We start from the raw sequence: 19134 nt of genomic DNA, 5'->3' as shown, positions 1-19134 counted from the left end.
CCCCATTATACATGTCATTTTACTGTAATCACTTTTTTCCTATCTTCCCTATAAAAATCCAATAGGGCATTGTTATCTTATTCACTTAATTTGATCCTGGGTTTGACAAGCATTACGTATTTAGTATTTGTAAATAAATAGTTTGAGGGACACCTGGGTGGCTCTGTTAGTTAAGCATCTGCCTTCGCAGGTTGTGATCCCAGCATCGGGCTCCCTGCTCAGTGGGGGGTCTGCTTCTCCCTCTCCTGCTGTGCACATGCTCTCTCACTCTTTCTCAAGTAAACAAACAAAATCTTTTAAAAAAGGTATTTGTAAATAAACAGTTTGAAAGATCAGTAGATGGAAACATACTAGGTATTAACTATATGTTATATATTAAGAAAATAAATCTGAAAGTTAGGAGTTATTTCCACTATTTTTCTCAGTTTCAGATAAGGAGCAGAGTAATCTCCAAAAGATTAAGAAATATCACGGGTAGGGGAATCCCTAGGTGGCTCAGCGGTTTAGCGCCAGCCTTCGGCCCAGGGCGTGATCCTGGAGTCCCAGGATCGAGTCCCACTTCAGGCTCCCTGCATGGAGCCTGCTTCTACCTCTGCCTGTGTCTCTGCCTCTCTCTCTGTGTGTGTCTCTCATAAATAAATAAATAAAATCTTAAAAAAAAAAAAAGAAAAGAAATATCACGGGTATCTAAAGTGTCGAGCAGAGTTAAACTTACATGTATAAGAGTCTAACTTTTTCTAGAACCATACTGTTTACTTATAAACATTTTCTATATGTTACAACTAGACCTTTATACTCCTAAAATGATATCTAAAAATTAGGAAACAAACTTTTTAATATAAAAGTACTGATTAAATCACTTCTGTGAATCAGAGAAGATACTTTCAGGACAGCCTTTAACAAATAGTCTGAAATTTAAAAATTTAAGTGCATCTCAAGTCAAAAGAAGAGACACCACAGTAAGACAGAACAATTTAAAAAACAAAGGAAAAAAAAACATGCTATTGATCAACTGGTACTGCTCTAAATCTCAAGGATTCAATATTCAGCTGTGGGATTGTGTTAATAACATTACCAAACTAAATTGGTAAAATTGGCAACACATTCAGAATTTATTTTGTAAGGTTTTTTTCCATACATTGTCAACACCAGAGCAGTGTAGTAAAATGGGACTAACATGACTATGGGCCAGCTGGCTGGCTCATTCAAAAGAACACATGACTCTTGATCTTGGGGTTATGAGCTCGAGCCCCACACTGGTATAGAGATTACACAAATAAATAAGTAAACTTTAAAAAAAAAAATACATATATATATATAAATGTTGGGAGTCAAAAGACCTGGACTCAGATCTATATTCCCATTACTTAATAGTTATATGACCTTGTGGAAGTTTCTCCACTTTTCTGAGTTCAAATTTCACATAGGTAAAATGAGTACAATACCATCCTTATGTATAACTATTTTAAGAATTAAGGTTAACACACATAAAGCCCCTAGTACAAGGCATGTATTTCAGGAAATGATATAAACAACGATTGATATCTCCAGATATTTGATCTAGAAATTTAATCTGAAATTATGTCAAAATACACTCATTTGAAACATGAATCACTTTTAAACAACTTTTCTTACTATCAGTTATACCTACTAATATGTCAATTGTATTTATATTCCTTCATATCTGATTGTTTACAAAGTGCTATTTTTGTAGAGATGAAGAAGTAGAAGAAGAAAAAAGAAGAAATAACACAAAAAGATAATAAATGTTTTAGCTGTTAAAAGATGGTCTGCCAGCAGAATCTTCTAGGGTAAGAAAGTCCAAAAACAATTTTGCACCTGCCAACTGAGGGATTACATTGAAGGAATTAGGAATTCCCTGTACTTGAGAAGAGATCTCTGAACTCTATCATTCCTTCTCTTTCTCTCAGGATTTCAAGGGCACGATGTACTTGTACGGCACATCTCAAAGTTCCCATTAATACTGGAGAAACCCAGCAAGACACAGTTATGTTAGTGTGTTACTGTGTTACCCCATGAATTCTGATCCTTCTAGTAAGTATAGAACATAAGGAGAAAATGGGGAGCTAAAAGAAAGGGGAAGAGGGAAAAGGAAGAAAGGTGATGGAAAATCATCTAAATGACACTAAATGATTAGTGTCAAAGTGGGTCAGAAAAAATAATAGCAAGTAATTAGAAATTAATTTGCAATATTATAAATATTGTTGCTACAAATACTGGATATCAACTTCTTTTTAATCACTTAAACTTCCTTTAAAATTAGCTTACCAGAATCATAGCTTGGAGGCTTCATATCTCCCTGATTCAATTCTGTCCCATATTTCAACTTGTGGTATTTGGCTCTAACAAAGAAATAAGAAAACACAAACCATCTTAAAATATATTTAAATGAACTTTAGGATATATAATAGGAGTAGTCATCAATACACAGTAGTCCTGGCTACCTTTCAAAATAGCCTTCCACAGAGTCAAAGTCATAAAGTGCTTGTCATTATTATTTTATTGTTGTTATACCATCATGTGTCATTATAACAAATAAAAGAATACTGGGAACCATAAATCTTTCTATAATTATATATAACATTCTAGTTTCTATAGTATTCAAATTTTATTGATGATTGCCAAAGTACAATTCTACTATCAAAAGTAATAGATAAGTTTGGATTATGAAACTAACTTGTAGAAGACTAACCTTTCTCAAAATGATGTATTTAAAAAGAAAAGTCATCTAATGGTATGTATATACAACGAAATATTATGCAACTATAACAAAAGGAGGAGATCTTGCTATTTATGAAAACATGGATGGACCCAGAGGGTAACATGCTAATAAGTGAAATAAGTCAGACTGAGAAAGACAAATACCAAACGGTTTCACTCACATGTGGAATCTAAAAAACAAAACAAATAAATAAAAAAACAGAATCAGATCTACAAATACAGAGAACAAACTGAGAATTACCAGAGGAAAGGAGGGAGGGGCAGGGCAAAGCAGGTTAAAGAGACTGGGAGATACAGGTTTGAGTTACAGAATGAATAAGTCACAGGATGAAAGGTACAGCATAGGGAATATAGTCAATCTTATTGTAATAGCATTGCATGGCGACACACAGTAACTACACTTGTGGTAAACACAGCATAACATAGAAATAGAGTCATTGTGCTGCACATCTGAAACTAATATAACATTATGTGTAAACTATACCCAAACTAAAGGTTTTAGGTCATCCATAATACTTTATGCCTTGTCAGGCAATTAAGATTTACCAAGTATGCGTCATAGCAAACAATTCAAAGGAGGGAGGGGGAACCAGCCCAAATCACCAATATTGAATAAGTTATTGAAGAAGGAATGAATAATTTTTTTTTAATAGTCAAGATATCCTTTGCCCTTTCAGGAAGAACTGTGAACAGAAATTCTTATCTATTTTCCTTTTAAAGGTAGTTGAATCTATTTTCCTTTTAAAGGTACTTCTGGCTAACCTGATTTCACCATTTCAAGATTTAACCATTTGAGACCAGAGAAATAATCCAGATAAGGTTAAAATTTTAAAGGTCAACCAAAAATGGCCATAACTTAGTAATGTACTTGTATATTTGACTTGTTTGCTTGCCCAAAATATTGAGGCCATTTACAATAAATATTATATGTAATAAGGTTAACAACAACAACAGTAATAGTAATTTGAAAAACCAAAGTAAAAAAGTACTAAGGAATACAGCCAAATTTCAAAGTTAATTTTTTTAAAAGATTGAGCACTTAACATAAAGAAGTTTTTATATTTCAAAAAGGTATAAAGGAAATGAAAATTATTTGCTTAAATGAGCAAAGTACTTGAATTCATACTATTCTGCAGTTACAACAGAAAAATCAAAGTCTATATGGAGGAGAATTTTAAGAAAACCTATGAAAATTATTGACAGCTGATGTTTAAGGTAGGTAGCAGATATAGGAGTATAGTCTTTATACATTTTGCGTATGCACAAAATGTTTTGCAATAAAATATACCCACTGGGATCCCTGGGTGGCTCAGCAGTTTGGCGCCTGCCTTTGGCCCAGGGTGTGATCCTGGAGTCCCGGGATCGAGTCCAACATCAGGTTCCCTGCGTGGAGCCTGCTTCTCCCTCTGCCTGTGTCTCTGCCTCTCTCTCTCTCTGTGTCCCTCATGAATGAATAAATAAAATCTTTAAAAATATATATATATATATATACCCATTAAAAATAAACTATAAAAATAAAAGAATATTTGTTTTATATATGTGTGTCATAGATATATTTCATATATATAGATTTTTGGAAGATTACATGATACATAAGACATTAGTTAATAAGATTTCCTTTGGGAAGGGAAATCAATGAACTGATACATAAGGGAGACCACAATGTGTTATTTGGTTAATTAACAACATGCATATATTTCTTATTTATTTTAACTTTTAGTAAATATTTTTGTTCCAAATTAAGTAGAACATCTTTTTCTCTATCCCCAATGCTTCTGTTAATCTTAATGTTAAGATTTCATTACCAGACTAAACATTTCCTAGTTATTTCAATGTATTTGTAATACTGTTGATTATTACAGAGTAAGATTTATAGCCACTTTATTTTGCTTAGTTACTAAAAACTAAACAAGGTTCTTAATGTAACTGTCAATCTTTAGATTTTTCACCTAAATACCTCCTATGTAACATACCTCCTAAAAGTCAAATAGCAATTCAAAGTAACTGGTCTGAGGAGGAGGGAATAAAAGTAGCAATAAAATATTATGGAGTTCATTTAAATATACATATATATAGAAAAACATTTCTATACAAAAAATACTGCACTATAGTGCATTCTAGTGGTCTTAGGAAAAACTGCAACAGAGTTTATATTAAAAAGAAACTAGAAAATAATCTTTACAATGTATGTAATAGAAATAACATTATGAACTAATATTTCATAAATATTAAACAAAGACAAAGGAAAGAACTATTGTGTTTACCACAGGTTATATTCTCTTGAAGCAGGGTCTCCCTACTGAACTGTTAAATTCACTGAAAAATAATTTATTCCCAGAACCCTTCTCAACTTAGTAACATTCCTTTTGAAGCCAATACACTAAATACCTTTCTCACTCATATTGTTTCCCATGGTTTTAACACTTTATCTCACTGTGTTATCTACCAATCTTCTTGTTCCCTTATCTTTTTGTCTAAATGTGACTATATAAAATAAATAGCAGATCTCATGCCAAACAACTCTATAATACACAGCTAGGCCCCCCTTACTGGCCTTTACTGGATAAAACAGCATAAAAATTGTATAATAATAAAAAAGTCCTATTATAGCTTTGTTTCAAAGTCTATTATTATATAAAATGTGCTAGGAATATAACATAGCACTCCAATTACACTGTAAATATTGATGCTAAAAATAATTTGATGAAATCAATGAACTGTTTCTCAATTCTTATGACATTTCAGTCACTGTATTGGCTACTAGGAATAACCTGCAGTTTATAGTCAATGAAGAGTGGAGGCAAGGAAATGCCTAAGAGAAATTAAAATAAATAAGACAGCACACTGTGATAAGAGTTATGAGTTCTATCAGATGTTGTGGGAAGAGCACCTGGGTGGCTCAGTGGTTGAGCATCTGCCTTTGGCTCAGGTCATGATCCTGGGGTCCTGAGATGAAGTAGATCAAGTCCTGCATCAGGCTTCCTGCAGGGAGCCTGCTTCTCCTTTCTGTTTATGTCTCCTCCTCTTTTTCTGTGTCTCTCATGAATAAATAAAATCTTGTTAAAAATGTAATAGGAATTCGGATAAGGGATTATCTAATCTATCAAAGGTGGTATCAAGGAGAACTAATCAAAATAAGGTAACATGAGATTTTAGCAAAACCTCAAAAAATCAGGTTTTCCAATCAGAAGAACAGATTGATAAAGAATATTTCTGTCAGAAGAAAAAGTGGGGAAAAAAATTTATCACAGGTCAAAAAAATGTGTGTGTACATACAGGACTAGATAGGGGCCTGGCTATAAGAGTTCTAGGAAGAACTTTGAAATAAGTGAGATATTTTTAAGCAGAGATATATCTGTATTTTAAAAAATGAATCCTATGAATTTAGAAGACAAATTCAAATATGGAAATATTAGAGGCAAGGAGGATATATGGGTTTTTACAGTAGTGTACATGAAAGACAGAAATCAGGAAAAATGGAATGTTTCAGACAGTATTTTATATAGTATTTAAGGTTCTTCAGTATAGAAGTTCCAGAGTACATCTTAGACTGCACACTGTATTCCTGAAAAATTAGATGTAAATTTGCTCCTTTTGCATATTCTATCATACTTTATGGAATGTCTTGATAAATTCACAGCTAGACGAGTAATCTTGCTGTAATGTTAAAGGTTCAGTTTCACTTGAATTTGGATCTTATTTAACTAGGACTACTAAGAAAATCACTAACATGGCAATTTACACCATGATCCTTAAACTTAGGTGTGTTGGGTTAAATGACAAGATGTCTAGAATCTGCTGTGCTAAAACAAATCCAGATGAAGCAAGGCTGACAGGAGCATTATCGCTGAGGCTTGGAGGCGTACACGGAAGATATATGCCTCTCTACACTGATGGTTCAAACTGTCCTCAATTAAAAAAAAATTGTTTTTCTTTAAAAATCTTGGCTTAAAGCATTAGAGAAATAATCTCAGAATCAAAAGAAATGAAATGTTCTAGAACTCTAAAATTTTTTAAAATTCCTAGCATTAAAGCATTAGAAAAATAATTTCAGAGTTAAAGAACTGAAATGTTTCAGAGCTCCAATCTACAAAGAAATTATTTTTTTATTCCTTAATTTACTATATTTAAATAGTGCTATATACATCAGGAAAAATCTCAAACCAATACATAAATTTCAGAAGATATAAAATCAGTGACTTTTTCCCAGAATTCCATTAGTTAAAAAAAAAAATCTTCCCTTGACCCAGTTATCTCTTCTGTTCTTCAAAGTCAAACTACTTGAAAAAATAAGCGACTCTATCAGTCTCCACTTTATCTGTCCTTCTCACCCCTCAATCCCCTGTGATCTGGTTTATGTTCCTGCTACCTCACTGAAGCTATTCTGGCAAGGATACCAGCAAGCTCCTACCTGACAAATCTAGATGACTATTTTCAGTTTACAACTTACTTGGAGTCTGTTTGGCATCTGCAGTTGTCAAACTCCCACCCTCTTTAGCGCTTCCAATATACTGCTCTGTCCTTCCTCTTCCAACCATTTCTTTGCTGGCTCTTCCTCCTTCTGCCGTTTCCTCAAACATTTCCATTTTCTGTGGCTCTGGCTGATTCTCCTCTTCCCATAATTGTTGTGCTTGTTTCAACTACTCCTATAACTTTATCCACAATATTCATGCTTCTCAAGTATACATCTCTAGTCCTGAGTCCTATTCCCATATCTGCTTTTCAACCCTTAATTCTTAATCTTTAATTCATTTGATAACTTACAAAACTTCTATTCAAGCCAGCAACCTGGGAATCATTCTTGAATTATCATTCCTCCTCATCTTCCATACCCAGCCATCTCTAATTTTTATGGATTCTATTTAAAATGTTTCATAGCTGATGCATTCTCATCCTAGACTCTTAGACTCTTCCAGCTTCTATTAACAGATCTTTCCAGTCCACCCCCATACTGAGGTCAGAGTGATCTTTCTAAAATCTATTTCACACTATTCCATGCTCCTTTCAATTGCACGACAACTAAATACAGTTCGTATTCCTAGACTAGATCCTAGACCAAGAAAAAAAGTACCACAAAAATAATTACTGGGACATTTGAGGGAAAAAAAATGCTATAAAGATAATCACTGGAACTATACAGGCTATGGCTATATTAGACAATAGAACTATTTCAACAGTAAACTTCCTTAATTTGATAAAGAGTTACATAAAGGAATCTTCTTGCTATTAGAAGATATATACTGAGGTATTCAGGGGCAAAGGGGTATAATGTCTACATTTAAGCAGCAAATGATTCAGGAAAAAAGCAATGTGCCTACAGAGTGAACATACCAGTAAATACAGAAAAATGTTGTCAACTCGTAAATCCGGGTAAAAGGCATGTAGTTCTTGCAACTTCTTATTAGCTTAAGAAATTTTAGAATAAGGGGGATCCCTGGGTGACTCAGCGGTTTAGCCCCTGCCATTGGCTCAGGGCGTGATGCTGGAGTCCCAGGATCAAGTACTGCATTAGGCACCCTGCATAGAGCCTGCTTCTCCCTCTGCCTGTGTCTCTGCCTCTCTCTCTCTTTCATGAATAAATAAATAAAATCTTAAAAAAAAAAGAAATTTTAGAATAAAAGGTTTTGGAAAACTTTCAACATTCCCTATTATATGGAAGATAAAAGTTTGAACTCTTTAGTTAAGTTCCCCATGATCTGGATCTTGCCTCGGTCTACTATTTTCACTTACTAAATCACAACTAACATCCTATCATCCAAAAAACAGTGACTGCAAATTTCTGGACACACCAAACTGTTCTGTTCCCTGTCAAACATATCCTATTTCCTGAACTTTGCCTACCTGGCAAACACCTTATTTTTTATGATGCTGTTCAAGTCTCACTTCCTCTCCAATTATATCTTCCCTTCTACTTCCACCTTCCAGATCCAAATAACCACTCTATTCTTTGTGACTCCACTGTACCCTGTACAGACATCTCCCATAGCACCTATCATACTGCATTGCACTGTACTTTTGTGGTTTCCAAGTCTGCTTCTTGCTCCTCTGAGCCCTTATGGACCAAGGATAGTGAGCTATGTTTTTATACTCAGCTCCAGCACAGTGCTTAAGTTGGATAGATACATCAGTGAATATGTTTAGTGAGAAGGGACATATTTATATACATACACACATGCGCATGAGCGCGCGCGTGCACACACACACACACACACATACACACGGCTAACATCCCTGGTTACTTTAGTATCTGCATATTTTAATTCTTCTGTATCACAAGATAGAATAATACACTGGTAAAGAGTACAGAATTCAGACCTGATGGATCTGAATCACAGCTCTATACAACTTTGCAACTCTACTCAAGTTACTTTGTTTTTAAGCCTCAGGGCAAGGTACATAGCAGTTAAGTTGCCATTATTGCTATTACTCTTTCTATTCAATGACACCTATAATTTGATTGCTTAAAATCTCAAATATTCCCAAATTGCATGCTTTTAAAAGTAGGCAAAAGTTTCCCCCATTTCTCCAATATAGCGGTCAACCAACCTCTCAAGGAATAAAAACAATTATCTATTTTTTACCAAGAGGTCAGCTAGTTTTCAATTTCTTGTGCCATTCAAACATCCTGCATAAAGGTGAAACAAGTTCTAATAAAATTTAATCGGCTTCTTAATATTCATAAGTATTATCTGTTAACTGCTATTTTATGGAAATTTTGCAAACAGTCCACAAATCAACCTCAAAGAAATGAGAAAAGCACATGATCAAAACAAGCAAAATAGAAAATTTCAATATTGCCTATCAAGTACTCAATTATCTGAAATGAAAACAAACTATTACCCAAAAACAAAAAATCCAAAGACCACCTGTTAAAAATTAACTTATAATTCATATGGAAATTTCCAAAACTCTCATCTATGACCTACTGTCCTTTACTTGTGACCTGCGCTTAGTAACCTATTTTAGACTCTAGCAATATAGAAAGATAAGACTCACTTAAGAAATATGAATAGCTAATAGCAAAGGAACAAAATACCAAAAAAGTCTAGAAAAAGATAAAAAGATTCTCAATACAGTCTGCATTTTTCCCCCAAAGAAAACACATCAAATTGAATAATATTAGATGACAAGGGAGTAAGCATTACAGAAATTTCCTTTACAACTCAAAAACAATTTCAATTCCTTAAAGAAATGGACAATGACAGCTCAGAAAGCCAATAAGTTTCTTCAGAAAGGACAAGGCAGAGGTAAAATGTTGCTAAATTTTTTTAAAAATCATATAAATCAGTTTATTGGCTATGATTATTAGACATTCACAGTAACATTAACATATTACAATCATTTGTAAATGTGTATTAGAGATACTATTTCCTGAACTCAAAAGTACTAAGTATTAAAATTTGTGTTAGTTTTAGGAATAAGAGAAATTACCCCAATATTTAAAGAGAACATCACCGTCCATTTCACTGAATTACCTTTCCTGTTTAAGAGCATACTCCAGCATTTTGATCCTCCTCACAAGATCCTTCTTCAAATTTTCTTGACCCTTCCTTTCCCCCTGAAGGAAAGCAATCTGGGCCTGAGTGGGAAAAAGAAAAGCAAAACTAAGATTAGACCAAATAAAAAAACTTTTTAACTCAGTTGAAGAAAGAAACTTTGGGAGACAGGACACTTAGATACAAATGTGTTTCCTTTTACATGTGTGTCACAAAGTATGTACAGATATAGAAAGGCACTAATTGCAAGGGGAAAAAATTAATTTTTTTAATATGCATTTACTTCAGACCAGGGATTTTACAACAGATAGACTGTATCCTCTAAGAGTCTGTTATCTAAAACAATCAATATAAATTTAGACACATGCAAAGTATACAGTATAGTCTGATCAAGTGTTTATGGCATTGAGGGGGCTTCTTAAAGAGTGAAGATGGGGAAAGGGAGAAAGTAAAATAGTGAGTTCTTGTAATACCATTGCAAAGTAACAGTTCTCAGAGCTTCACCACATATGTAAATCTAATGGATTTAAGACAGTCTTCAAAGAGTCTATTCTGGACTTGCCCTACCAACAATACACAGCTGCCTTTTCTCAATCCCCACCTTTAAGAGACTTAATATGCAGGGAAAAAGTGAAAGTTCAAAAAGGTAAATCAGAGACAAGAGCCCTTCATAGGTTCCTGGCTCCTTCAAAGAATAATTACAGATAAAAAAAAAAAAATCCCTAATTTTAACATGTAAACAAAACCATAAAACTCTTGTCTTCAGAAAAACAGCTAGGAAAGAGCGGCTCTCCAGAATACCTAAAACACATTTATAATTGAAATAGTATTTTCCACTTAAGGAACTGAAACTATGTTGCAAACACTAACTTGTTAAATAACTCACATAACACCACTAAGAATAGGGCAGAAAGGATTTAAGGGCCCTCAAGGATAGCTATCAGTTTCACTATTCTCTTATGCTTTCCTCTTCCATTTCTATTACATTAACCTAGATAACAATGTTATTTATATTTCCATAGTGCTTTCCATTTAAGTAAGCAAGAATTTTTATTTAATGATGACCTTACCACATTCTTAAATTCTGAACTGTCCAACTTAGTTTAGTGAGTTACTAAACTTACTTCTACTCAGTTTGAGTAACACTCCATGCTTTCAGTACCATAATGAACATAAAATCCAATTTATTAAGCATCTTATAATTTTCAAGATGTACATGGTACTGTTATTGTTTGCATTTCATTAAGTTCTTAAAATGCAATTAAAAGGATTATTCTTTTCTTACTGAATTAAAAATAGTCCAAAACAATTGTATTCACAGAGGAAAAGGCATCAAATATCTATACTACCCAAACTTAATGATCATAAAACCTTGTGAAATGATGTACCCTGCAAAATCATTATTTTATGTAAGCAATGTAATAATACATTGTTTTTTTTTTGTTTTTTTTTATTTTTTTATTTATTTATGGTAGTCACAGAGAGAGAGAGAGAGAGAGAGAGAGAGAGGCAGAGACATAGGCAGAGGGAGAAGCAGGCTCCATGCACCGGGAGCCCGACGTGGGATTCGATCCCGGATCTCCAGGATCGCGCCCTGGGCCAAAGGCAGGCTCTAAACCGCTGCGCCACCCAGGGATCCCATAATACATTGTTTTTAAAGCTGACAAAAATGAGGGGTACTTGGGTGGCTCAGTCAGTTAAGCATCCAACTCTTGATCTCAGCTCAGGATCATGAGATCAAGCATTGAGTCGGGCTCTGTGCTGTGAATGGAACCGTCTTAAGATTCTCTCTCCCTCTCCCTCTATTCATCTCCACCTACTCCCCCACCTTGCACCATGCACCCGCTAAAAAAAGAAATAAAGGCTTGCAAAAATGAAAGTCTTGTCAAAAGGATTTGATGGCTCAACTTGTTTGACCAATTCTATGCTCTCCCATAGAATTCTATATAGTCTTCAAAATGGCTTTAATAAAAACAATGATCTAATCTGCATAATTATATAATCAAAATAATAATAAAATTAACGACCAATTTCTTCCTCTCTATTATCCTTTGGCTAGTTTTGTATTTCCGCCACCATCATGGTTCCTGTAGGATTCTGAAACTTTAGCCCATTAATACTACAAAGTCTTTACTGTACTCATTCCTGAACCTACCAGATACTCCTTGGGTTCTCAGCACACTTGCTTCCCCATCCTATCAATTCACACATTGTATTAAATATTTAATAAAAATAAAAGACCCACAAGAGAAAGATTACAAAGAAGATGGAGTTACCTAGAAAGACAAACAAAAAAGAGTAATGGAAGTATTGGTGATACTTCTTGGTGATCACAGAACACCTCTGTGGTATTTCCACAAAAGATGCATAACCTGAAATCAATCATAAGGAAATATCAGGCAATTTCAAGTTGAGGGACATTTTACATTAATTTTCTTGTAATGTTCAAAACTGTCAGGTCATAAAAGTCAAGAAAAGACTTTTAGACTAAAGGAGACTAAAAAGAAATGAAAACTGGGGTAGCCCAGGTGGCTCAGCGGTTTAGCGCCACCAGGGTGTGATTCTGGAGTCCCGGAATCGAGTCCCGTGTCGGGCTCCCTGCATGGAGCCTGCTTCTCCCTCTGCCTGTGTCTGTGCCTCTCTCTCTTTCTGTCTGTCTCTCTCATGAATAAATAAAATCTTTAAAAATATATAAATAAGTAAAAAATGACATGAAAACCAAATTCTGAACTGAATTTGGCAATAAAAGGACATTAGGACAAGTGATGAAACATGAATGGGGTCTGAGGGTTAGATGACAGCAATATATCAGTGTTAATTTCCTGACTTTGATGGTTATATGTGGTTACATAAGAAAGTATTTGTTTATAGGAAATAAACACTTAAGTATCTGGTGGAAGGCAACAGTCTATCAGGTTGGCTGGCTCAGGTTGGCTGGCAAATTGCCCTCAAATAGTTCAAGAAGAAAAAATTCTGGGATCCCTGGGTGGCGCAGTGGTTTAGTGCCTGCCTTTGGCCCAGGGCGCGATCCTGGAGACCCGGGATCGAATCCCACATCGGGCTCCCGGTGCATGGAGCCTGCTTCTCCCTCTGCCTGTGTCTCTGCCTCTCTCTCTCTCTCTCTCTGTGGGACTATCATAAATAAATAAAAATTAAAAAGAAAAAAAAAGAAGAAAAAATTCTGTGTATTACCCTTGCCAACTGTTCTATTCATATAAGATCTAAATTTTAAATTTTGAAACAAACACTATGCCATCTTCCTTAATACGATAAAATACAAAAAAAAATTTCAATTCAAAGTCAGCATCATGTATAATGGAAAAACCCAAGAAGTACTGACAATCAGGAACAAAATAAAGATATCCATTTTTCACCACAAATATTTAATTAACCATGTTCTGGAGGTACTAGCCAATATCTTTAGTCAAGAAAGAAAAGTTTATGAACAGAAAAGAGGAAATAAAATTATCATTATTTGCAAACAATTTGAGTGGATACCAGGAATATCCAAGGAAACTGACTACAAAGTCTTACCAAAAAATAGAGGAATTTTAGTAAAGTGTCCACATATAAAAACAATAAATTAAAACCCATGAGCTATAAAAACAGCAGACACAGAAAACAATCCCATTTATAATAACAAAAATAAGCTGATTAGAATAAAATTTCCAAGGGAAAAGAAAGCTACGCAAAGAATACAGCACACGACAATTCTGAAGTACACATGGAAAAAATAAGTAAGCAAAATAAATATTTAAAATCCCTAAAAAAATAAATAAATAAAATAAAAATAAAATAAAATCCTTAAGATACTTTAAAAGATATTATGATTCTACAGTCATTTAAACACTAGTACTGATTCATGAACAGAGAACTATGGTATGGACAATCCAAACACAAACCCAAATATATATAGGAATTTAGTATACTCTAAAGGGAACATTGCAGAGCACTGGGGTAAATGTAGGTTTTTCAATAAATATTGATGGGCAGCTATCTAGAAAACATTTCTCACATCAAAACAAATAACAAAAAATGTTCAAAGAATCCCAAAGCATTTGAAGAAAAGGTAGGGTTTGTTTTAATAACCCCAAGGTTAGGAATGCCTTTCTAAGAATAAGACAAAACCCAAAGCCATAAAAAAATAATACATTTTATCTCAAAAAAATATTTACATTTATATGGCAATTAAAAGTTGCCGAAAAACTATTATGAGAAATAAGACAATTCTTTTTTGACAAATGTCAAAACAAAATAGGAAATGCAGTCATCACAAATCACAAGAGTTTGCTTTTCTTATTCAATTAAAGAGCACTTACAACCAGTAAGATAAAAATCCAGGACTCAATAAAAACACATTCGAAGGACATGTTGATACAAAGGAAATACAAAAAGTGCAAACATATTAAAAAGATGTTTAATGTCACATATAAGAGAAATACCAATAAAAACTATAATCAGATTTCCCCTTTTCCAGTAGACTAAGTTCAATAATGTAATAAAACAATATGTTGAGGAAAAGGGAATTTGAAAGTTGGCAGTATTGATGTAAATTATTTTCACTACAGTGGACAATTTGGCAACATCCATCGACTCTGTAAATGCACATACTCTTTACTCAGCAATTCTTTTTTTTTTTTTTTTAAGATTTCTTTTATTCATGAGACACACACAGAGAGGCAGAGATATAGGCAGAGGGAGAAGCAGGCTCCCTGTGGGGAGCCCGGTGTGGAACTCAGTCCCAGGACCCCAGGATCAAGACCTGAGCCAAAGGCAGACGCTCAACTACTGAGCCACCCAGACGTCCCTTTACTCAGCAATTCTAATTCTAGATCATTATCCTTCAAATATTTTGGCACACATGTGAAATGATGTACTGAAAGAATACACACAAAAATGTATGTATAATTCAAATGTTCATTCAGAGGGGACTGGTTAAATAAATTAGGAATACAACTAGTGGAAAATCAGGTCCTTAACTAATATCTATTAAAAAGGAGGAAGAAACAGTCAATATCTTAAACTTTTTCCCTCTGGAAAACCTCTACTCAGAAAGTTAGAAACAAAAGATCTTAAAACACATGTTCTTACAGACTAATTTCTTCTGTAAAAACCACCTGAGTTTAAAGCATAGTAACTGGTATAAATCTCATTACCCTTTCAAAATAAAAAGTAAATCCCAGATAAAGATTTTGCTAATATGGCAGGATACTGTTGTTTGAATTGGATTATTTAACAGAAAAGGCAGAAGGAAGAGGGGAGACATAAGAAGAGACTGAAAGAAAGAATGGAAGAGAAGGGAGGAGAGGAGAGGGTAGAAAAGAACGAAAGAACAAAAGAAAGAGGGAGGGAGGGAAAAGAGGAGATAAAGAAAATAAAGTGGAATACATCTGTATACAAAGGAATGCTATGTTTTGATACAAAACAATGTATCTAGATATATTGATACAGAATGATTCCCAAGATAGATTAAATGAAAGACATAGAAAAATGTATATAGTCTGCAAACATTTGGTTTAAAAAAAAAAAGATACGTATACTATTATGCTTCCATGTAGAAGTAATAATTCTGGAATGATTCACAAACATATAGTCATTCTGAACGTCTCCAAAGAAAGTAACCAGGTGGCTGGAAGAAAGAGGATAGGAGTTAAAACTACCTTTAAATATACTGTCCCTCCTTATACCCTCTGAATGCTGTACCACAAGCATGTTAGTATGTATAGAAGTCTCTTAATTGAAATATGTAAAGACTATTACAGCCAAACAAATACCTTCCCTAGTTCTGGCTCCACAAGTCACCAGTTTGTAGACTTTGCCTTAGATGTTTTAATACAAATACATTATTTTTACAAAGGAGAGAAAAGAAGCACCAAGAGATTGAGTAGTTTATATCCCTAAAAAGCAAAATAGTCTCACAAGTGAACCAAGATGACAGTCTAAGACCATGAATGAATCACCACTGGGAAAACTCAAGACATACACGCAATTAGTGGGAGTATCAGCAACAAGGACGTGATAGAAAAATGCATGGTCCAAAGGGCCCCTTAAAAGTTCTCCCTGCACATCACTACAACTACAATCTCTGAAGTAAGAGAGACAGATCTGTAAGTTAGAGAGCAAATATATTCCTAACCTCCAATACCGTCCTATAATATGGAATAGTGATAAATTCAGTTATCTATTTTTTTATTTTATAGGTATACTTCTCTATAAACTATTAAGCTACAATTTGCCTACTTTTTAAAACTTTTGCTTCTGCCTGCACTAATGTCACCTCAACATTCTCACAAAGTGAACTCATCTGAACTTTCCAGAGGTCCTGGAACAAAAGATTAAGACATGAGATTGAAATTATAAGAAAAAAATTAGAAAAATGGAGTAAATTCGTAGGTAAGGCATGAAAACAGCTTTCAAATATTATAAATAAAATCATATATATATATATATTTTAATTTTAAGTCATCATACATCCATTTATCTGTTCAAGGAAACCTAATGGTAATGGTACATATATTTGAAAATTTTGGAATTATCCTCAAGGAAAATGAATGTTAGGATTTTCACAATGCCTCGTAAGATTTTTATATTATATGCTTAAAACTAGGCCTTCATTTCCTAACATTAGAAATACAAAAATAAAAAACTGGATATTTTATTATTTAAGTCTACATGATAAACATGAATTTTTGTATTATTTTCAACTCCAATTTGTCAAAAGGATATCTGTTATATAGACCTGTTATATCTGCATACAAGAGGATCTAATAAACAATATTAAAAGTACCATTTAATCTACTGAAACCATTTAAACTATCTTATACTCTAAAATGATAAAGGGCTCAAATTCAAAATTGAAATCACTGAGTATATTCAAAAAAATACATAAAATATTAGTTTGGTTTGGACACTCTTCAGTTGTTTCCTGGTCATTTGCTATGGGAGGGAAAGAATATTCATTTTTACAAAAATGTAAAGTAAGAGAAAACTTGACCAATTTAAGTTTCTCACTTTTATTTGAGCACAAACTCACAAATAATGAGAAATACTTGAAAAGTAAAAGTGAATAATATAGGTTACTTACACTAAGAAATAGCATACAATGAAGTTTCAATAATTTGCTTTGTATCTTCATACGTTTATAAGCCATACCTGTTCACTCTGAAAAGCCTTGGATCACATTATTCTCTTAAATTCAGGCTACCAGTTGGTTTTCACTGACATACAACTGTTGCCCCTAGGTAGCCCTCTCTCCTAAATACAGTGTGACCACTTGGAGACAAACTTTACCAAGGGAATCACCTAGAGGACTGGCTAAAGCACAGACTACTGAAACCGAGCTCCAGTCTCAGTCTGGAGTGGGGCCTGAGAATTTGCATTTCTAGCAAGTACCCAGGTGATGCTAATGCTACTATTCTGGGACAACACTTGGAGAACCACTGACCTACACCATCTGTGACATAGTTAGAAGGCCAAAAATAAAGCAAATAGGCCGTTAAAGAACAAGGAACAGAGCTGTCCCAGAACCCTAGCTCTCTACTCTACAGAAGTACAAAGTCTTATATATGCCCTCAAGCTGACAGACAAGGACACATTAGCTTTTTTGATTCTCTTCCAAATTTCTCGTTTATGACTACATTTTTAGCAATCTTCTGATAAAAAAATAAAATTGACCATTCTTCATTCAGTTTAATCACATCTTTAGGGGGATCCCTGGGTGGCGCAGCAGTTTGGCGCCTGCCTTTGGCCGAGGGCGCGATCCTGGAGACCCGGGATCGAATCCCACATCGGGCTCCCGGTGCATGGAGCCTGCTTCTCCCTCTGCCTATGTCTCTGCCTCTTTCTCTCTCTCTCTATCATAAATAAATAAAAAAGTTTTAAAAATTAAAAAAAAATCACATCTTTAGGGAATACCTACTACCCACCACAGTTCAAATTACTGTAAAGAATATAGGAAAGACAAATAAAACCAAGTTCCTACTCACAATGCACTTTCAATCTAAGAGGGTACAAGACCAGAACAGGTTATGTATAGAAAAAAGCTAAGACCAGACAATGGAGTCTCCTAATAAATGAGGATTTGAGTCATAAATTTATTGAAATATTCATATTTATTCATTTAACAATATTAACTGAACACCTACCTTGCACCAGGCACAATTATTGACACTTAGGCCTATGGTAATGACAAAATAAAACGGAGCTCCATGTCCAGTGGATGAAACATGTATGCTGAATAAAACATATGTAGACCAGTAGAATATGCTGTATAGAACCAGAAACGCAGTTATAGGCAAAAGCAGTGAACATAAACTCAAAATAGGGGTGCCCGATGGTTCAGTGAATTAAGTGTCTGACTCTTTGATTCAGGTCATGATCTCAGGGAGGTGAGACTAAGTGCTCAGGGAGGAGTCGGCTTGAGATTCTCTCTCTCCCTCTGCCCCTCCCCTCCTTCACTCTCCCTAAAAAATAAATGTCATCTCAGAAACTGTATCTTAATCTAGTATTAATTTTAGAGCTATCTTTATTTATCTTTTAACAAATGAATGAGTTTCCTGAAATCTTCCTCATTAAAGTTCTGTACCATTATTTTTATTTATTTATCTAGCATTCCTTTCCAAAAAAGATTAGTTTGTTTTTTTTTTTTTTTTTTAGATGACATATTATGTCTGAAATGCCACAAGAGATATAGTGGCTTATTCTATCACAGCAATCCCTCCATCCCTAAATGTATGATTAAAAATATAGATTGTCCTACATAAGAAATTCTCCACTGCCCAAATTCACACTTGAAACACTAAATTACACACATATTATCAACTGATGGCAAAATATAAATAACCATACATCAGCAGGTTTCTTGAGTCCTCACACAGGTTCCCTCTTGCCCCCAACC

The 19134-nt window shown here is 34.2% G+C and overlaps 1 protein-coding gene across 3 annotated transcripts in view; it reads right to left on the bottom strand.

Moving 5' to 3' along the window:
• STRN (striatin) overlaps window positions 1–19134 on the bottom strand; it is a 96145-nt gene that overhangs the window by 53878 nt on the left and 23133 nt on the right. For all 3 annotated transcript variants that reach the window (XM_072770539.1, XM_072770538.1, XM_072770541.1), the window contains exons 2-3: window positions 10218–10321; window positions 2290–2363 (exon numbers count right to left, since the gene is read on the bottom strand). In XM_072770539.1, coding sequence (XP_072626640.1) covers window positions 2290–2363; window positions 10218–10246 — 103 coding nt within the window. In that variant the 5' untranslated portion in view covers window positions 10247–10321. The remainder of the gene's footprint in view (window positions 1–2289; window positions 2364–10217; window positions 10322–19134) is intronic.

The sequence above is a fragment of the Canis lupus genome, chromosome 12 (genome assembly GCF_048164855.1).
Source record: "Canis lupus baileyi chromosome 12, mCanLup2.hap1, whole genome shotgun sequence".
Taxonomy (NCBI): Eukaryota; Metazoa; Chordata; class Mammalia; order Carnivora; family Canidae; genus Canis; species Canis lupus.
The sequence above is the reverse complement of the archived record's forward strand: the minus strand, read 5'-3'. Positions and strand labels throughout refer to the sequence as shown.